Source organism: Bombina bombina, chromosome 6 (assembly GCF_027579735.1).
Source record: "Bombina bombina isolate aBomBom1 chromosome 6, aBomBom1.pri, whole genome shotgun sequence".
In the NCBI taxonomy this organism is placed as follows: Eukaryota; Metazoa; Chordata; class Amphibia; order Anura; family Bombinatoridae; genus Bombina; species Bombina bombina.
Genome location: NC_069504.1, coordinates 1097307531 through 1097326417, shown reverse-complemented (window position 1 = coordinate 1097326417; position 18887 = coordinate 1097307531). Strand labels below are relative to the sequence as shown.

At 38.3% G+C, this 18887-nt stretch overlaps 1 protein-coding gene across 1 annotated transcript in view; it reads right to left on the bottom strand.

The window, feature by feature from the left end:
- Nucleotides 1-4440: 4440 nt before the first annotated feature.
- TTC38 (tetratricopeptide repeat domain 38) overlaps nt 4441-18887 on the bottom strand; it is a 135304-nt gene continuing 120857 nt past the window's right edge. The window contains exons 13-14 of the mRNA XM_053719015.1: nt 15131-15204; nt 4441-13707 (exon numbers count right to left, since the gene is read on the bottom strand). Of these exons, the coding sequence (XP_053574990.1) occupies nt 13614-13707; nt 15131-15204 (168 nt within the window). The 3' untranslated portion in view covers nt 4441-13613. The remainder of the gene's footprint in view (nt 13708-15130; nt 15205-18887) is intronic.

Here is an 18887-nt window from a genome sequence, read left to right as displayed (position 1 = left end):
CCTAAGAGCTGTTTGTTGATCACCTTCTCAAGAGCTGACTACAACAGTGCAACTCTTGGCAGGGCCCTCTACCCATTTGATCCCTATAATTGTTTGGTTGTACTCCGTCTTTGTTAATAGCGCTGCAGAATCTGTTGGCGCTCTACAAATAACCGATAATAATGCCCAATTTTATATTATTGATGGAGTATTTAATCTATTGAACAATCAAAAACAAATACTTTAGAAAGATTATAGTGAAAATACAGGCCCCAAAACAGAAACTCAATGCAACAAAAGTGAATATACCTGTGATCACTGACACACAAGTTAGATCATTGAAACAAAATTGAGTACACCTGTGATTTTCAATCAGTCTAATTGCACAAACATGGTTATAAATGACCAGTGAACACCAGAGCTTTCTCAATTTTGGACATATGGGCTGTTTCTATCTACATGTCTGCATCATGATTCCACATTAGTACCACTAATCAGAGCCGCAGTGGCCGTCCTCCTAAAATGACGCCACGAACAGTGCGCTACTTGCACAATCTAGCTCTGAAACAGACGAGCAAGTGCTTCAGACTTGGCTCAGGGGTTATCAATGGAAATTGGAATTTCTGTCACAGCTTAGACAGTGTGTAGGACATAGCATAATGTCAACCTCTATGGATGGCATCCAAGAAAAAAAAAACTTTTCTTAACAGCATGAAAAGAAGCCTGATGAATATTGGGAGCACATTCTTTGATCAGATGAGACCAAGATAAATTTGTCGGCTCATATGGGGTCCAGCCTAATCAAATCATGTATATTTAAAAAACTGTCTTTAAAAGGACATAAAACAGGTTGAGATCTGTGCATATCCCAAAATGGTTAATTAATTAAAAATAATTTGCATATAAAAACATTTCTGCCAATTTTTTTTAAATAATTTTCAAAAATAAGAAAAAAGAATTACATAGCTAAGCTGCCTGGAGCAGCCAACTCCACCCCCTAATCAGTGTTTAGACACAGGAATTGTATTTCAACTGAGTTCACAGCTTCTAGACATGCCCCAGCAGATAATCCCTATTCACTTTTGCATTTTAACAAAACAACAATAGCTATAGATACAGCCATAGAAGGAAATGTATGGGGGGAGTTAGAGCTTTACAATTCAGAAACTAAAAAGAAAGGGTTAAAGTGAATGTCAATTTTGATGCTACAGTGCCCGGTTTTTAAAAATTCAATTAAAAACAGGGGCACTTTAATTCATCAAAATTTACATTTCACTCCTGTTGAGAAAAAAAACTTACCTTTTAATCTTCACAGCAGCTCCAGCTTCCTCCGCCCGTTGGAAAGCCTCTTCCTGGGTCTAAAATGAGGAATCCGGCTTCCTCCAATCACAGCGTTGAATCAGACACTGATTCCCCCGGGGAGGAAGCCGTGATTGGAGGATGACCTATCCATCATTTCTGACGTCAGAAATGGCTTGCAACGATCGGAGGAAGCTGGAGCTGCTGTGAAGATTAAAAGGTAAGTTTTTTGTCTCAACAGGAGTGAAATGTAAATTTTGATGAATTAAAGTGCCCCTGTTTTTAATCGAATTTTTAAAAACCGGGAACTTAAGCATCAAAATTGACATTCACTTTAATGGTGAGGCACTGCAGTATAAATTTGCAGGTAAAGTAATTAAAGTACATATTATTATATTTTGTCTCTATCCCAACTTGTTTTATGTCCCTTTAAGCAATAAACAGTAAACAATTATATGAGCTTGTAGGGAGATCAGATCTCCTTATCTTATCTCTTTCTGTATAGTGAAGACCAATACTTATGGCCCGATGTTGTAAGCATTGTCACAACAGCGCTATGTTATCAAGGGACCTGCATGGCAATCAATATTGCTGGTGAAATGTTATAAAGGGCCGCAATCAGTGTTTGAAGGCAGAGTTGTACTTTATTTCACTGTGGGAGGCGATGCTTCTGTGACACTGGCAGAATATTAAATGCATTATAGACACTTGCTGAAAGGGGTAATGTAAATGATACTTTTAGACGGTATTGAATAGCAATACAATGTGCGTGTCAACCAATCCTCAACCTCTTTTGTTACAATACAATAGTGAAACTGGGAAATAAATAATAATCCTATATGAGCTAGTGGATTGTGGGTATATTGTATATATACTATGTCACAATGTATGTATTATACTGTTACTTATTTGTAATTTGGTCATTTTTTTTACTTTACAGGATATGAACCTGCTCCTTTAGTAAAAAATATATGTTAAAGGGATAGTAAAGTCCAAATTAAACTTTCATGATTCAGATAGGGCATGTAATATTAAACAACTTTATAATTTACCTTTATCATCAATTTTGCTTTGTTTTCTTGGTATTCTTAGTTGAAAGCTAAACCTAGGAAGGCTCTGCTCATATGCTAATTTCTAAGCCCTTCAAGGCCGCCTCTTATCTGAATGCATTTGGCAGTTTTTCACAGCTAGAGGGAGTTAGTTCACGTATTTCATATAAATAACATTGTGCTCATGCACATGGAGTTATTTAACCCTTTGAGTGCTAAGCACTTTTCCACCTGGGTGCTAATATTTTCTATGTTTTTTTTTTTTATTTTAATTTTTTAATTTTTTTTGTTAATTTTTTTTTTTTTTTTTTACACACCCCCAAGACTTACACTGTTTGAAAGGTTATGCGATTACCTTTCCAACAGTGGGTCTTGGGGGTCTGTAGCTGCTTAGATGCCTGAGATACAGGCTTCTAAGCAGCATGCCCCCTCCTCCTATACTTAACATTGTTAAGTATAAATAAAGTTGTGCGGTGACGTTATCACGTTATTGCGCGTGACATCACCGCGCATCACGTGAAGCCCCGGCGATGCCTATCACTCTACAGGCACGATCGCCGGGGTATGAGCTGTTAGGAGCCCCCAGATCTCCCTCAAGGTGGGAGAGTGCTCATGATGGCTCTGAGCCGTCATTAGAACCAGAGTGAGAAACTCTGTGACGGCTCAGAGCCGTCACTAGCACTCAAAGAGTTAAAGGTACATGAAACCCAAAAATTTTCTTTCATGATTCAGATAGAGAATACAATTTTAAACAACTTTCTAATTTACTCCTATTATCTAATCTGTTTCATTCTCTTGGTATCATTTGTTGAAGGAGCAGCAATGCACTACTAGTTTCTAACTGAACACATGGGTGAGCCAATCACATTCAATATATATATATATATATATATGCACTTATGCAGCCACCAATCAACAGCTAGAACCTAGTTTCTCTGCTGCTCATGAACTTGCCTAGATAAACCTTTCAGCAAATGATAACGAGAGAAGGAAGCAAATTAAATAATAGAAGTAAATTGAAAAGTTGTTTAAAATTCTATTCTCTATCTGAATCATGAAAGAAAAATGTTGGGTTTCATGTCCCTTTAAGTTAGCACTTATTGCCTGAAATGCAAGTCTGTAAAAAAATCTGAGATAAGGAGGCAGTCAGCAGACTATTAGATACAAGGTAATCACAGAGGTAAAACGTGTATTTCTATAACTGTGTTGGTTTTGCAAAACTGGGGAATAGTAATTAAAGGCATTATCTATCTTTTTAAACAATAACATTTTTGGTGTTTACTATCCCTTTAAATCAAAGTAAAGATAAAAAGAACAACTTACTTGTTTTCTTGCAAAATGAGCACTTAGAAATTCTCAGGGTAACCACTACCCATAAAGACATAAGGAAGCTGACATGCTAAGTTAAGTTGCATTCTGCCTCTTCTGAGCATGAGCAAGAAACTGACTTCCTGTTTCTCTAGCATTCACTTAACCGTAAACTAGTTCATATTATTCTAGAAGAGTTATGATATCAAGCTAGATATGCCTTCCTGTAGGGACTCCAGTGCCCCTGTGGGGCTGTGACAGGAAGTAATTGACCCTAAAGTAAAAAATAAATAAGTAAAAGGTAAAATCCTTTTAAAACATTTATACATATTACAATGAAGTATAAGCCTCTGCTTAGTACTTTGTTTATTACAGCAACAAAACATATTGTTATATGTCCCTTGAAAGGTCATTTAAGACTATTTTAGACACATTTTCTTTTCTTCAGCGTATGGGTGTGTAGGGTTCCTTTTATATTAAACCCCTTGCAGTTAATTATGAGTTATGGAGTATAGGGATATGATTCCCCCTTTCGTACTAACCCTCCCCAGATTCCCTCAAATACATCTGGCCACTACACCATCATAACACCAACCTTAGAAAGGGTGTGTTCCCTGGGGTTGTTAAAAATATGTTTATCTACATTTCTTGTTTCCGTTTCAGCCTGATTTTCTCTCCTATATGATCAACTTCCCTGTGGATACTCATAAAAGTCACACTAATATAGCTACAATCTCTAACCTCATACAGCAAGATTTGTAAAGTAAAAACAATCAAACCAAAAAACAGTCCACACTGAATATAATAATGTCCATATCATTTTTTTTTTATTAGCAATAAACATATCTCATTATGAAAGAAGTAAAAAAATACTCAGTGATTTAGAAAATACATAAAGATGCATCTTGATCATTATACAAATAGTTTTATTACATAATTACATAGCTGTTATTAAAGGCATTCTGCATTAAACTGTGGCGAGAGAATAGATTGACAAGTGTACGTAATCTAATGACAAGAGGCCTATATATGTGAAGTTATCAGCCACCTGCTAACTCCCAGTAGTGCATTGCTGCCATTGAGCCTACCTAGATATGCTTTTTTTCACACAAAAACAAGAGAACATAGCAAATGAAGTAAGTAAAGAGTTGTTCAAAATTGATCGCTCTATCATGAAAAATTAAGGGGCTATTATAGTATTAACACCCGCAAAGAGGTTAAACGCAGTAGAAATACCACATGGGACTCACAGAGGCTAGCACTGATGGTCCTGAGCAAAAAACACTACAGATCCAAACAGCAGCAATAGTTCCACATCTGAGTTGTGCAAATAGCGCTGCTGATTGGATTAAGAGGGTTAAGAGTCATAAAATGAGATGCTCTGATTAGTGCATTCAATTTTTTTTTACAATAATGACTATTTTGACAACAAAGTTAATTTAAGATCACACAAAAACGTTCTTGTGCAACCAATCATGTGAGAGCAGGGGCTGCCAATCACTCCAGACGTATCACTCTAGGGTGATCTTAATCCACCACCACTGAAGTGATTTATTTTACTTCCATTCTTTTTTTCTTTTTTTAATCCAATTTTATTTATACTTAGAAAAGAGGTAAACAAACACGCAACAGATATCAAGCAAAAGTATGATTATAATTTGGAATTCTTAGATCCATATAATTTTAAAACAAACAAGTACAATACCTATGGAATACAAAACTGGTTCCACAGATTACGCATATTGCAACAAAGGACTCCAGTACAATATAATCCTATTTTTTACTCCCAAATCTAAGCATTTTCAATACAACTGAATAGGCCTTTTTAAATTAGAAAAAAAACAAGCACCCAAATGATGTGTACTGTATAAAAGGAAAATCTAATTAAGTGAGTGAAAAACTTTCATTAGATAGTAATATAAAATGTTTAATTAAGTGTAGTAAAAAAACAAAAACACTTTGCAAAATACTTTTATTATTTATTTTGTCTACTTTCCGGTAGTTTAAAGGGACAGTCAAGTCCCAAAAAAACCTTTCATGATTCAAATAGGGCATGTCATTTTAACCCCTTAATGACCGGACCATTTTTCAATTTTCTTACCCTTAATGACAATGGCTATTTTTACATTTCTGCAGTGTTTGCGTTTAGCTGTAATTTTCCTCTTACTCGTTTACTGTACCCACACATATTATATACCGTTTTTCTCGTCATTAAATGGACTTTCTAAAAATACCATTATTTTCATCATATCTTATAATTTACTAAAAAAAAAAATGATAAAATATGAGGAAAAAATGGAAAAAAACACACTTTTTCTAACTTTGACCCCCAAAATCTGTCACACATCTACAATCACCAAAAAACAACCAGGCTAAATAGTTTATAAATTTTGTCCTGAGTTTAGAAATACCCAATGTTTACACGTTCTTTGTTTTTTTGCAATTTATGGGGCAATAAATACAAGTAGCACTTTGCTATTTCCAAACCACTTTTTTTCAAAATGAGCGCTAGTTACTTTGGAACCCTGATATCTGTCAGGAATACCTGAATATCCCTTGACATGTATATATATATTTTTTTTAGAAGACATCCCAAAGTATTGATCTTGGCCCATTTTGGTATATTTCATGCCACCATTTCACTGCCAAATGCGATAAAAAAAAAAAAAAGTTCACTTTTTCACAAATTTTGTCACAAACTTTAGGTTTCCCACTGAAATTATTTACAAACAGCTTCTGCAATTATGGCACAAATGGTTGTAAATGCTTCTCTGGGATCCCCTTTTTCAGAAATAACAGACTTATATGGCTTTGTGGTTGCTTTTTGGTAATTAGAAGGCCGCTAAATGTCGCTGCGCACCACACGTGTTTTATGCCCAGGAGTGAAGGGGTTAATTAGGGAGCTTGTAGGGAGCTTGTAGGGTTAATTTTAGCTTTAGTGTAGTGTAGTAGACAACCCCAAGTATTGATCTAGGCCCATTTTGGTATATTTTATGCCACCATTTCACCGCCAAATGCGAGCAAATAAAAAAAAACTTTACATTTTTCACAATTTTAGGTTTCTCACTGAAATTATTTACAAACAGCTTGTGCTATTATGGCAGAAATTGTTATAAAAGCTTCTCTGGGATCCCCTTTGTTCAGAAATAGCAGACTGCGCACCACACGTGAATTATGCCCAGCAGTGAAGGGGTTAAATTAGGTAGCTTGTAGGGAGCTTGCAGGGTTAATTTTAGAGATCAGCCTCCCACCTGACACATCCCACCCCCTGATCCCTCCCAAACAGCTCTCTTCCCTCCCCCACCCCACAATTGTTCCCGCCATCTTAAGTACTGGCAGAAAGTCTGCCAGTACTAAATAAAAGAGTTTTTTTTTTTTTTTTAAATAAAAATAATAAAATATTTTAGTTGTGATGGACCCCTGCCTTAGCACCAACCTCCCTGATCCCCCCTCCAGCTCTCTAACCCTCTCCCCTACCTAATTACCGCCATCTTGGGTACTGGCAGCTGTCTGCCAGTACCCAGTTTGGCCCCACAAACCAAATTATTTTAATTTTATTTATAACTTTTTTTTTATTATTATTTCTGTAGTGTAGCAGCCCCCCTCCCCCTCCCAGATCCTTTTATATGTAAAAAAAAAAAAATTTACTTTTTTTTCCCCTTCCTTCCTTCATTGGTGTCAGTGTCGCAAATGCGCGCACATGCACGTGCGCCCCCGCGCACACGCTCCCTCCTCCCACCCGGACAACGGCACCATCGGCACCATCACTACCGGTGCAGAGAGGGCCACAGAGTGGCTCTCTCTGCATCGGAGGCTTGTAAAGGGGTATTGCAGGATGCCTCCATATCGAGGCATCACTGCAATACCCTCAGAGCTGCTGGAAGCGATTGTGATCACTTCCAGCACTCTGTTAGACAACTGACGTACCAGGTACGTCTATTGTCATTAACAGTTAGTTTTTGCATGACGTACCTGGTACGTCAGTTGTCATTAAGGGGTTAAACAACTTTCCAATTTACTTTTATCACCAATTTTGCTTTGTTCTCTTGGTATTTTTAGTTGAAAGTTAAACCTAGGAGGTTCATATGCTAATTTCTTAGACCTTGTAGGCCGCCTCAAATCTAAATGCATTTTTACAGTTTTTCACCACTAGAGGGCATTAGTTCATATGTTTCATATAGATAACATTGAGCTCATGCGCGTGAATTTACAGAGGAGTGAGCAATGATTGGCTAAAATGCAAGTCTGTCAAAAGAACTGAAATAAGGGGCAGTCTGCAGAGGTTTAGATACAAGGTAATCACAGAGGTAAAAAGTATATTAATATAACAGTGTTGGTTATGCAAAACTGGGGAATGGATAATAAAGGGATTATCTATCTTTTAAAACAACAACATTTCTGGTGTTGACTGTCCCTTTAACTCTGAAAATTGTAGACTTCCTAATTCCTATTAGAAGTGAAGGTGCAGACTCCAGACCTAGTACTGCTATATTTCACATGGTTATTAGTTGCACACTTAAGTGACTCATAATTAGTCTCAGCACAAAAGAAAACCTAGGTTGTAATATGGTGGCACCCATTGCTTTAAGCACAAATAAATATTACACTATTTAAACTGAATACAGCATTGTATCTAGCATTCATTTACTGTTTAATATCCATTTCAAATAGTAAAAAGATGCACGAAAAACACACAATAACGGTCAGCTAGATTACGAGTTTTGCGGTACGGCTATTAACGCTGAAAAATGGGCCATTACGCTGGAATGGCCAGGAACGCATATTACGAGTCACGGCAGTATAGTTATACCGCAAGCATTTTAGCCTGTAACGCAACATCCATTCTGCACTCAAAAAAATGACGTTTTTGTGTGGGATTTTCTATAGCGCTGGTAGTACAGGTTCTGCGTTCAGGCTAAAAATCTTGCGTTACAGCCTATACCGACACGATCCATACCGCCATCTGAGAACAGTAGTTATGGATTTTGCAAAACAAAAATGTTTCACAAAACTCATAACTAAAATGTTACAAAGTACACTAACACCCATAAACTTCCTATTAACCCCTAAACCGCCACCCTCCCGCATCGCAAATACTATAATAAACTTATTAACCCCTAATTTGCTGCCCACCCACATCGCGACTGTTAAATAAATCTATTAACCCCTAATCTGCCGCACGCCAACGCTAAATATAATTATTGGACTTCCAGTGGGCGGGCTCCGAGTATGGTGGTGTGAAAGAAGAGCTCCTGAGACCAACGCAACTAAATTCCGCCAAATTAGCCCTCAAAGTATCATTGGCTGCTAATAATAGCCCGGAAGCACGGTGGAACTACAGTGCTGCATTTTGAGAGGTATAACAGCAGATACCTCGCCACAGAAGGACCATATACATGCAATCATTATTGCATCCATAAAGCTCCACGTGGCGTAAGCAACGTTTGGCTGGCTCCGACTTTACTAGAGCCTCTAATTGGGACCTGAATCTCTCCATCTACAGTGCAAACTGGATCATCACAGTTGGTGAGTGCATACAGCTCCTTGACACATAGGCACTACGATCCCACACTGTAACTGCGCCACATCTTGGCAGGCAAGCACGGCCAATTTAGCCTTTATCTATAACGCTGACAACTTTGCAGCTTTCAAGTGCTACACAGGGGGTTCCTTCGTCCCTATTTTTACTCTTCTACTTGATAGGAGACCAGGGAATCTGTTAGAGTTAAGGCTAACCCAGAGGGACTTCTGGAAAATTGAGCTGAACATCTGCAGTATAGGACTTGCCCCAAAGTTCTAATGCTTTAAATCACTCCACATACTATCAGAAAATCGGCTTCTGAGCCCCACATAAGACTGAGAGAGGTTTTTGTGCCCTTGCCACTGTGAGCAGACACACTACTATTCACACCCCTCCAATACAGCCTAAACAACAAAGTGGTTGTGGGAAAAACCTGCTACTATATGAACTCACAGGCCTATTTCTCCCTGTGCTTGATAAACATCTGAGGTAACTGCTCTTTGAATGAATGCTTGTTCATGGACAGGTTTCTGACCTCTAACAAAATGTCTCACAGGACCAAAAATCAAGACAAAAAAAAAATAAAGGAGCCTCTGATCCCCTGCCTTCTTCCCCTTCCACCATACCTGCAGCCGCAATTTCAGATACTCAAATAGTATCCACAGAACAGCAGCTGAACTCTTTACTTCTGGCTAAATTAGACAACCTTCAGAAAGGTATGGACACCCTCACATCAGAGGTCAAACAATTTAACTTGAGACTGACTTCAGCAGAACAACGCATATCAGACCTAGAAGACGGACATAACAACTCTACTGTACAAATAAAAAATCTAATTCAACAAAACATCTCCCTTCATCAGAAATGAGATGACTTGGAAAATCGCTCCCGCAGAAACAATGTTAGATTGGTAGGCCTGCCTGAAACAGTCCGTCCTTCTGAATTACTCTACTTTGTAGAGCACTCCCTACCCAATTTGCTCAAAGTTCCAGCTGAACACATTCCCATGAAAGTGGAAAGAGTGCACAGAGTTGGAAATGATAGGGCATCTGCCTCTGATAAAAATTTACCACCAAGAGGAGTAATGATTAAGTATCTAAACTTTCAGTCTAAGATTCAACTTGTGCAAGCATATAGAGGCCTACAAATGCTCTTATATGACGACAAAAGGCTCTACTTGTTCATGGACTACTCATCGGATGTTCAAAGACGCAGAAAGGAATTCTCACCACTGTGTACCCTACTGCATAAGGAAAATCATCAAGCTACCTTATTGTACCTAGCATGTCTACGCCTTAACACCCCAAAAGGCCCCAAATTCTTTGATTCGCCCATGGAAGCCCAAGATTTATTGGATCAAAATAAAGAGCTCTCACAGCAACCCTCACCCTGCCAGCAAGAGTCTCCTACATGACTTTTGCTGCCAGAACCTACTTCATGTACACTCCATAAAGGGAATAAGGGACCCTTAATCTACCTGAAATGGCATGGACCTCATTAAGGTCGTATGTTAAATTTTGTATTTTATGGTTTGTTGCTTAATGCTTTATGGAAATGTTATGTTATTGCTGTGAGACCCATTAACCTTGTAAACATAATTTCAATGTTTGCTCGCCTCTATTGGATAGTAATTTTTGCCCCCTCCCTTATACCACCCTATAGCGTATGTCAGTAACTCCTAATATCCTAAAATGACAGTAAAAATCCTGTCCTGGAATATAGGGGGGATAAATTCCCCTATTATACGGAAATCTGTCTTAGACCACCTGAAAAAGTCATGTGCAGACATCATCAGCTTACAAGAGACCCACCTTAATGAAATTGAACACACCAAACTTAAAGCATAATGTATAGGGGAGGTGATTGCTGCCCCCCTACAACAGCTCTAGTAGGGGTGTAGCAATACTCTTTCATAAAAAATTCCAATATCAATTAGACACTAAGATTGTTGATCCTAAGGGGAGGTTTATCATTGTAAAGTTTAAATGGCAAGATAATTGGTACAGAAAGCGTTGAAAGTGGCGGCGCTGTGTCACCTCCAGGGTACCAAGCTGCCCACGTCCTCTGAGTCAACCTTGTTGCTTTCACCTCCAAAATAAAAGAGCTCACAATAGAGTAGCAGATTTCAGACAATGTGGTAGGTGCATAAACTGGTTATACTCACAAGATTTCAGTTAAAATAAGCCTTTTATTAAAATCATCACAAAGGTGTCTTCAGGTGCAGCTTCAGGTTATATTTAAAATACAGCTTATTTTAAATAAAACCTGAAGCTGCACCTGAAGACCTGAAGGATTTCAGAAGCTCTTATCCTACTGGCTGATTTGAATTTGAAGAATCAAGTCAGCCAATAGGAATGCAAGGTACGCCATTTTGAAACGGCTACCTTGCATTCAACTTCAGTCTACGGCGGTGACCGTATGAAGAGGATGCTCCGCACAGGATGTCTTCACTGCCCAGGATAGCTCCGCTCTGTGCCCCTGGGATGAAGATAAGAGACGTCCCCGAGATGGATTAAGGTGTCGCCGCCTGGATGAAGACTTCTCGCCGCCTGGATGAAGATGGATGTTCGGACTTCAGGAACCCTGAGTTGAATGTATGGGGTTAGTGTTAGGTTTCTTTTAAAAAAATTTGGGTGTTTTTTTTTTTTTTTTTAGATTAGGGCTTTGGGCACTTATAAAAGAGCTGAATGCCCTTTTAAAGGCAATGCCCATACAAATGCCCCTTTAAGGGCAATGTGTAGCTTAGGACTTTTTAGGGTTAGGTTTTTTATTTTAGGGGGTTGGTTGGGTGGCTTTACTTTAAGCGGGAGCTTTTTTTAAGGTAAAAGAGCAGTTTAACTTAGGACAATGCCCTACAAAAGGCCATTTTAAGGGCTATTGGTAGTTTATTGTAGGTTAGGGGTGTTTTTATTTTGGGGGTGCTTTTTATTTTTATAGGGCTATTAGATTAGGTGTAATTGTTTTTATTTTTGATAATTTTGTTTATTAATTTTTGTAAGCTTAGAGTTTTTTTATTTTTCGTAATTTAGTGTTTATTATTTTTTGTAATTTTAGATTTTTTAAATTTTTTCATAGTGTTTTTTAGATTTTTTAATTGGTAGTTTTTTTTAATTTTATTAGAATAATTATGTTAAGTTAATTTATAGATAAGATATTTATATTGTAATTTTAATTTAAAGTTAGGGGGGTGTTAGGTTTAGGGGTTAATAGTTTAATTTAGTGTTTTGCGATGTGGGAAGTCCGGTGGTTTAGGGGTTAATATGTTTAGTTTAGTAGTTATGATGTGGGGGGCCGGAGGTTTAGGGGTTAATAACTTTTATTAGTGTTGGCGATATCGGGGAGCGGCGGAATAGAGGTTAATAATTTTTATTAGTGTCAGCGATGTTGGGGAGTGGCGGAATAGGGGTTAATAATTTGTATTAGTCTCAGCGATGTCGGGGAGCGGTGGAATAGGGGTTAATCATTTTTATTAGTGTCAGCGATGTCGGGAAACTGCGGAATAGGGTTTAATAACTTTATTTTGTGTCGAAGATGTCGGGCAGTGGTGGACTAGGGGTGCTTAGACTAGGGGTTTATGTTAGGGTGTTAGGTTTAAACGAAACTTTCTTTTTCCCATACACATCAATGGGGTTGCGTTACAGCGATCTCCATTCCGCAATCGCAGGTGTTAGTTTTTTTTTCTAACACTCTCTCCCCTTGATGTCTATGGGGGAAAGCGTGCACGAGCACGTAAAGTCAGCCCTTGGCTTTTGAGCGGTATGGAGCTTAACGCACAGCATAAGGAGGCTTTTCAGTAACTTGTAATGGCAGTGATATGGAGAGTGCAATAACGCAATTTTTTTGGCGTTAGTTTTGTATCCTGTTTAGCGCTAAACTCATAATCTAGGTGTGTGTTTTCTAATGGACTATAATGGCCTATGAAGTACCACATAATACACAATAAACACTCTTCTAACAGGTTGGGTTAGACTCCACAAATATTTGTCTGCAATGCAGATCTAGAAGCAAAAAACTAAAGTGTTTATTCATAACTGATTAATATAAACTAGGTTTGCACAGTGTATACTTATTTCTATGAAGGTTTATTTATGACTAACTTAAGTTATTAGTATCACAGTTTCTTTAAAGGGACAGTCTAATTGAAAAAAATATCCTTGTTTAAAAAGTTAAAGCCTTCATTACCCATTCCCATTAGTGCTGGTTCATGCATAACTCCACAGGAGTGAGCAGAATGTTATCTATATGGCACACATGAACTAGGCCTGTCTGGCTGTGAAAAGCTAATAAAATGCACTAAGATAAGAGGCGGCCTGCAGGGCTTAGAAACGGGAAGAGATTTAGAGGTTATAAAGTATATTAATATATGAAGGTTGGTTGTGCAAAGCTGGGGAATGGGTAGTAAATGAGTTACTAAACAATAAAAAAGTAGTCTGACAAGAGCCTGCTGTACAGACGAGTTACACAAAGCCGTGAACAGCCGTTGCCTTCCTGAGCAATCGCTCACTCAAAGGGGAGTTAGGTCTCATAGCGTCTCTTTCAATCAAAAGGCATCTGTTGGAGAACAAGAAAAAGCAAATAGATTAGCTAAAATATAACTAAACACAGCAAATGATATTGCAAACGTAACTAGCAGCTCACACACACACATTTGTGTAAAATATAGGAGCCAGAAATGTGCGATCATCCACTTAAAGGGCCACAAAAGTCAAAATTAAAGTTTCATGATTCAGATAATGCATGACATCTAAAAAATCCAATATAGTTCCATTAACAAAATGTGCAAATACTTTTTATATGCACACTTTCTGAGGCCACATCTCCTACTGAGCACATGCAAAAGTGTACTGTATATACATACAGTGTATGCATTTTGTGATTGGCTGATGGCTGTCACATGATACTGGGTGAGGGGAAATTAACTTTGAAATGTGACAGAACATATTCTAGTTCTCATTTCAAATTCAAAATAGGTGCCATTGCATTGTTTTTATATTGTGTATTTTTCAGTTATTTCATTCTACTGTATTCAGTGGTCCTTTAATTTGTAGGCATGTGTGGGTCTATTTTTTTGCGTGTGCATATGTATTAATTGTTCCAACAAGAGAAGCCCTTATCCCAGAAACAAACAACTATCCCAATAGTGATTTTTCTAGAGGAGAACGTTCCTCAAGTATATAAGTTTGATCCCATTTATTATTATTATCGGTTATTTGTAGAGCGCCAACAGATTCAGTAGCACTATAAACATAGGCAGTATACAAGGTAACATTCAAATGGGTAGAATTCTAAAAAGGAATGCCCAGCCCTGCGATACCATTCAATGCCCCATCTGAGAAAGAGTACAAATCTGGACATATATTTTTGCCTTCTATAGGCCTCATCAGAAAGGTGCAGCCTATACATCGCTGTACACGTTACCAAGGCATTGCTTGTTCCTTCGCTAGTGTGACTCTTGTCATGATAAAGTAAATTATGATGTCTAGGGTTTGGTATAGATAGATAAAGCAGAACAAAACCAAAATCAAACTCACAAGGCTTAAATATTAGTTTCATATTGCTATATAGCAGTGATGGCAAACCTTGGCACTCCAGATGTTTCAGAACTACATTTCCCATGATGTTTGACTGGACTGCAGAGTACCTAAGCATCATGGGAAATGTAGTTCTGAAACATCTGGGATGCCAAGGTCGCCATCACTGCTATATAATTACAGAATATATATCTATGTTTGTATCTCCAATTCAAAATCACACCAACTCAAAAGATACCATGTTACAAACACCCTTGCATGCACACGCACACATGCACAGTACATATAATATAATCATACACACCACATTAGACTGATCTTATAGCATAGAAGCATAGATTGTTATATTACACATTACATACATGAGTTGTATTTTCTGTTCTATAGGTTTATAAATTCAGACTTCAAGTGATAAAGTTGCTTAATAATTTTTTTTGCAATACCTGGCTAAATTCTGGTGACATTTAGAGTTGCTTTGTATTGCTGCATGGATTAGTACCTGATTGAAGAGATCTCTCTGTAAAATATTAAAAATAAAATATTGGAATCATTTTGCAACCATTTTGTGCAGTGTCACATTACGCTGAAATTGAACACATGGGTTTAAACTACATTTTTGTTTGAGAAAGCCATGCAGTTATTTGCTGAGGTTTTGTATATGAATTCATTTAAAGGGATAGTCTAGTTAAAATTAAACTTTCATGATTTAGATAGAGCATGCATTTTTAAGAAATATTCTAATTTACTTCGATTAACACATTTAGACACCAATCAGCAAGCGCTACCCAGGTGCTAAACCAAAAATGGGCCAGCTCCTAAGCTTACTTTGCTGATTTTTCAAATAAAGTTACCAAGAGAACGAAGAAAATTTGATAATAGGAGTAAATATAAAAGTTGCTTAAAATTGCATGCTCTATCTGAATTATGAAAGTTTAATTTTGACTAGACTATCCCTTTAAGGCACCGTCTGTATTCATCTGCATTTATAGTATTTTTCTAAAATTCACCCACATCCCAAGTGTCAACGTAATACTGATCGCGTCATCGGAAAACTGCTCTGTAAGGGCGAGATTGCATATGCGGCATCGCCCGCAAAAGCCAGTGACGCTAGTTTTTAGTCCAGTATTGCTATCACATATATGGGTGCCGCATATAAATGAGGCACGTATATTTCAGTCGTCACCCGCTAATTTTACTCCAATGAACTAACATAGAACCTCGTCGCAAGTTGGTATTATATATTAAGCCCAAGGCGAAAAAAGGAGAAATTGTACTCCTTTTTCACCTCGCCACACATAGGCAGGCGCAGCAAGCCTTGAGCTGAATATATAAGTACTGTAACTCGATGAAAGTTCTAACACTTAACGCATGCGCAATATCTACCTGTCAACCATCACCCCCCCACCGTAATAACTAAATAAAATGTATTAACCCCTAATCCGAGAATCCTCCGCATCGCCTTTGCCCTGGATGAAGATAGAAAAGGTCCCCGCGCTGGATGAAGATGTCGCCGGCTAAAAGAAGACCTTAACCACCTGGAGGAAGACCACCTCCGCCGGACTTCAGGAACGGTGAGTACCTATTTGGGGGTTAGATTTAGGCTTTTTTTTTATTTTTTGCGTGGGTTTTTTTTAGATTATGGATTTTTTTATTTTAATTGGCTGCAAAAGAGTTGATCACCCTTTTAAGGGCAATGCCCATACAAATGCCCCTTTAGGGGCAATGGGTAGCTTAGTTTTTTTTAGTGTTAGGTTTTTTATTTTGGGGGGTTTGGTGGATGGGGGGGTTTACTGTTAGTGGGGGGTAGTATTTTCTTTTATGTAAAAGAGCTGTTTAACTTAGGGCAATGCCCTACAAAAGGCCATGTTAAGGGCTATTGGTAGTTTAGTGTTAGATTAGGGGGTGCTTTTATTTTTATAGGGGTATTAGATTAGGTTTAAATTTTTTATTTTTGATCATTTTGTTTATTTTTTTTTCCTGTAATTTTAGACTTTTTATTTCTTGTAATTTTTTATTTATTTTAATTTAATCTTAGGTTGTAATGTAATATTTTTATTTTATGTAATTAGGGTTAATTTAGGGGGTGTTAGGTAGTGTAATTAGGTTTATTGTGTTGTGGGGGGTTGGCGGTTTAGGGGTTAATAGTGTACTTAGGTTTATTGCGTTGTGGGGGTTTAACAGTTTAGGAGTTAATAGTGTAATTAGGTTTATTACGTTGTGGGGTGTTGGCAGTTTAGGGGTTAATAATGTAATTAGATACTTTGCGATGTGGGGAGACTAGGGGTTTATACATGTATTAGGTAGATTGCGATGTGGGTGAATGGTGGTTTAGGGGTTAATAGTTTTATTATTAGTTCCAATTTGGGGGTATGGCGGGTATAGGGGTCTTGACATGTCGGGTTTATTTTTGGGAGGCGTGTTAGACTTTTACGGCCGATGTAAAAAAACATAATTTATGCTTACCTGATAAATTTATTTCTCTTGTAGTGTATCCAGTCCACGGATCATCCATTACTTGTGGGATATTCTCCTTCCCAACAGGAAGTTGCAAGAGGATCACCCACTTAGAGCTGCTATACAGCTCCTCCCCTCACTGCCATATCCAGTCATTCGACCGAAACAAGCCGAGAAAGGAGAAACCATAGGGTGCAGTGGTGACTGTAGTTTAATTAAAATTTAGACCTGCCTGAAAAGGACAGGGCGGGCCGTGGACTGGATACACTACAAGAGAAATAAATTTATCAGGTAAGCATAAATTATGTTTTCTCTTGTTAAGTGTATCCAGTCCACGGATCATCCATTACTTGTGGGATACCAATACCAAAGCTAAAGTACACAGATGATGGGAGGGACAAGGCAGGGACTTAAACGGAAGGAACCACTGCCTGTAGAACCTTTCTCCCAAAAACAGCCTCCGAAGAAGCAAAAGTATCAAATTTGTAAAATTTGGAAAAAGTATGAAGGGAAGACCAAGTTGCAGCCTTGCAAATCTGTTCAACAGAGGCCTCATTTTTAAAGGCCCAGGTGGAAGCCACAGCTCTAGTAGAATGAGCTGTAATCCTTTCAGGAGGCTGCTGTCCAGCAGTCTCATAGGCTAAACGGATTATACTCCGAAGCCAAAAAGAAAGAGAGGTTGCCGAGGCCTTCTGACCTCTCCTCTGTCCAGAGTAAACAACAAACAGGTTAGATGTTTGGCGAAAATCTTTAGTAGCCTGTAAGTAAAACTTCAAGGCACGGACTACGTCTAGATTATGCAAAAGACGTTCCTTCTTGAAGAAAGATTAGGACATAATGATGGAACACCTTAGGTAAAAACCCAGGTTTTGTACGCAGAACAACTTTATCTGAATGAAAGATCAGATAAGGAGAATCACAATGTAAGGCAGATAACTCAGAGACTCTTCGAGCCGAGGAAATAGCCATCAGAAAAAGAACTTTCCATGAAAGAAGTTTGATATCAATAGAATGAAGGGGTTCAAACGGAACCCCTTGAAGATCTTTAAGAACCAAGTTTAAGCTCCATGGAGGAGCAACAGGTTGAAACACAGGCTTAATTCTAACTAAAGCCTGACAAAATGCCTGAATGTCTGGAACTTCTGACAGACGCTTGTGTAAAAGAATAGACAGAGCAGAAATCTGTCCCTTTAAAGAACTAGCTGATAATCCTTTGTCCAAACCCTCTTGGAGGAAGGACAATATCCTAGGAATCCTAACCCTACTCCATGAGTAATTCTTGGATTCACACCAATGAAGATATTTACGCCATATCTTGTGGTAAATTTTCCTGGTGACAGGCTTTCGTGCTTTCGTGCCTGTATTAAGGTATCAATTACTGACAAGGAGAAGCCACGCTTTGATAGGATCAAGCGTTCAATCTCCATGCAGTCAGTCTCAGAGAAAGTAGATTCGGATGATTGAAAGGACCTTGTATTAGAAGGTCTTGTCTCAGAGACAGAGTCCATGGTGGAAAGGATGACATGTCCACTAGGTCTGCATACCAGGTCCTGCGTGGCCACGCAGGCGCTATCAATATCACCGATGCTCTTTCCTGTTTGATTTTGGCAATCAGACGAGGGAGCAGAGGAAACGGTGGAAACACATAAGCCAGGTTGAAGAACCAAGGCGCTGCTAGAGCATCTATCAGTGCCGCTTCTGGGTCCCTGGACCTGGATCCGTAACAAGGAAGCTTGGCGTTTTGGC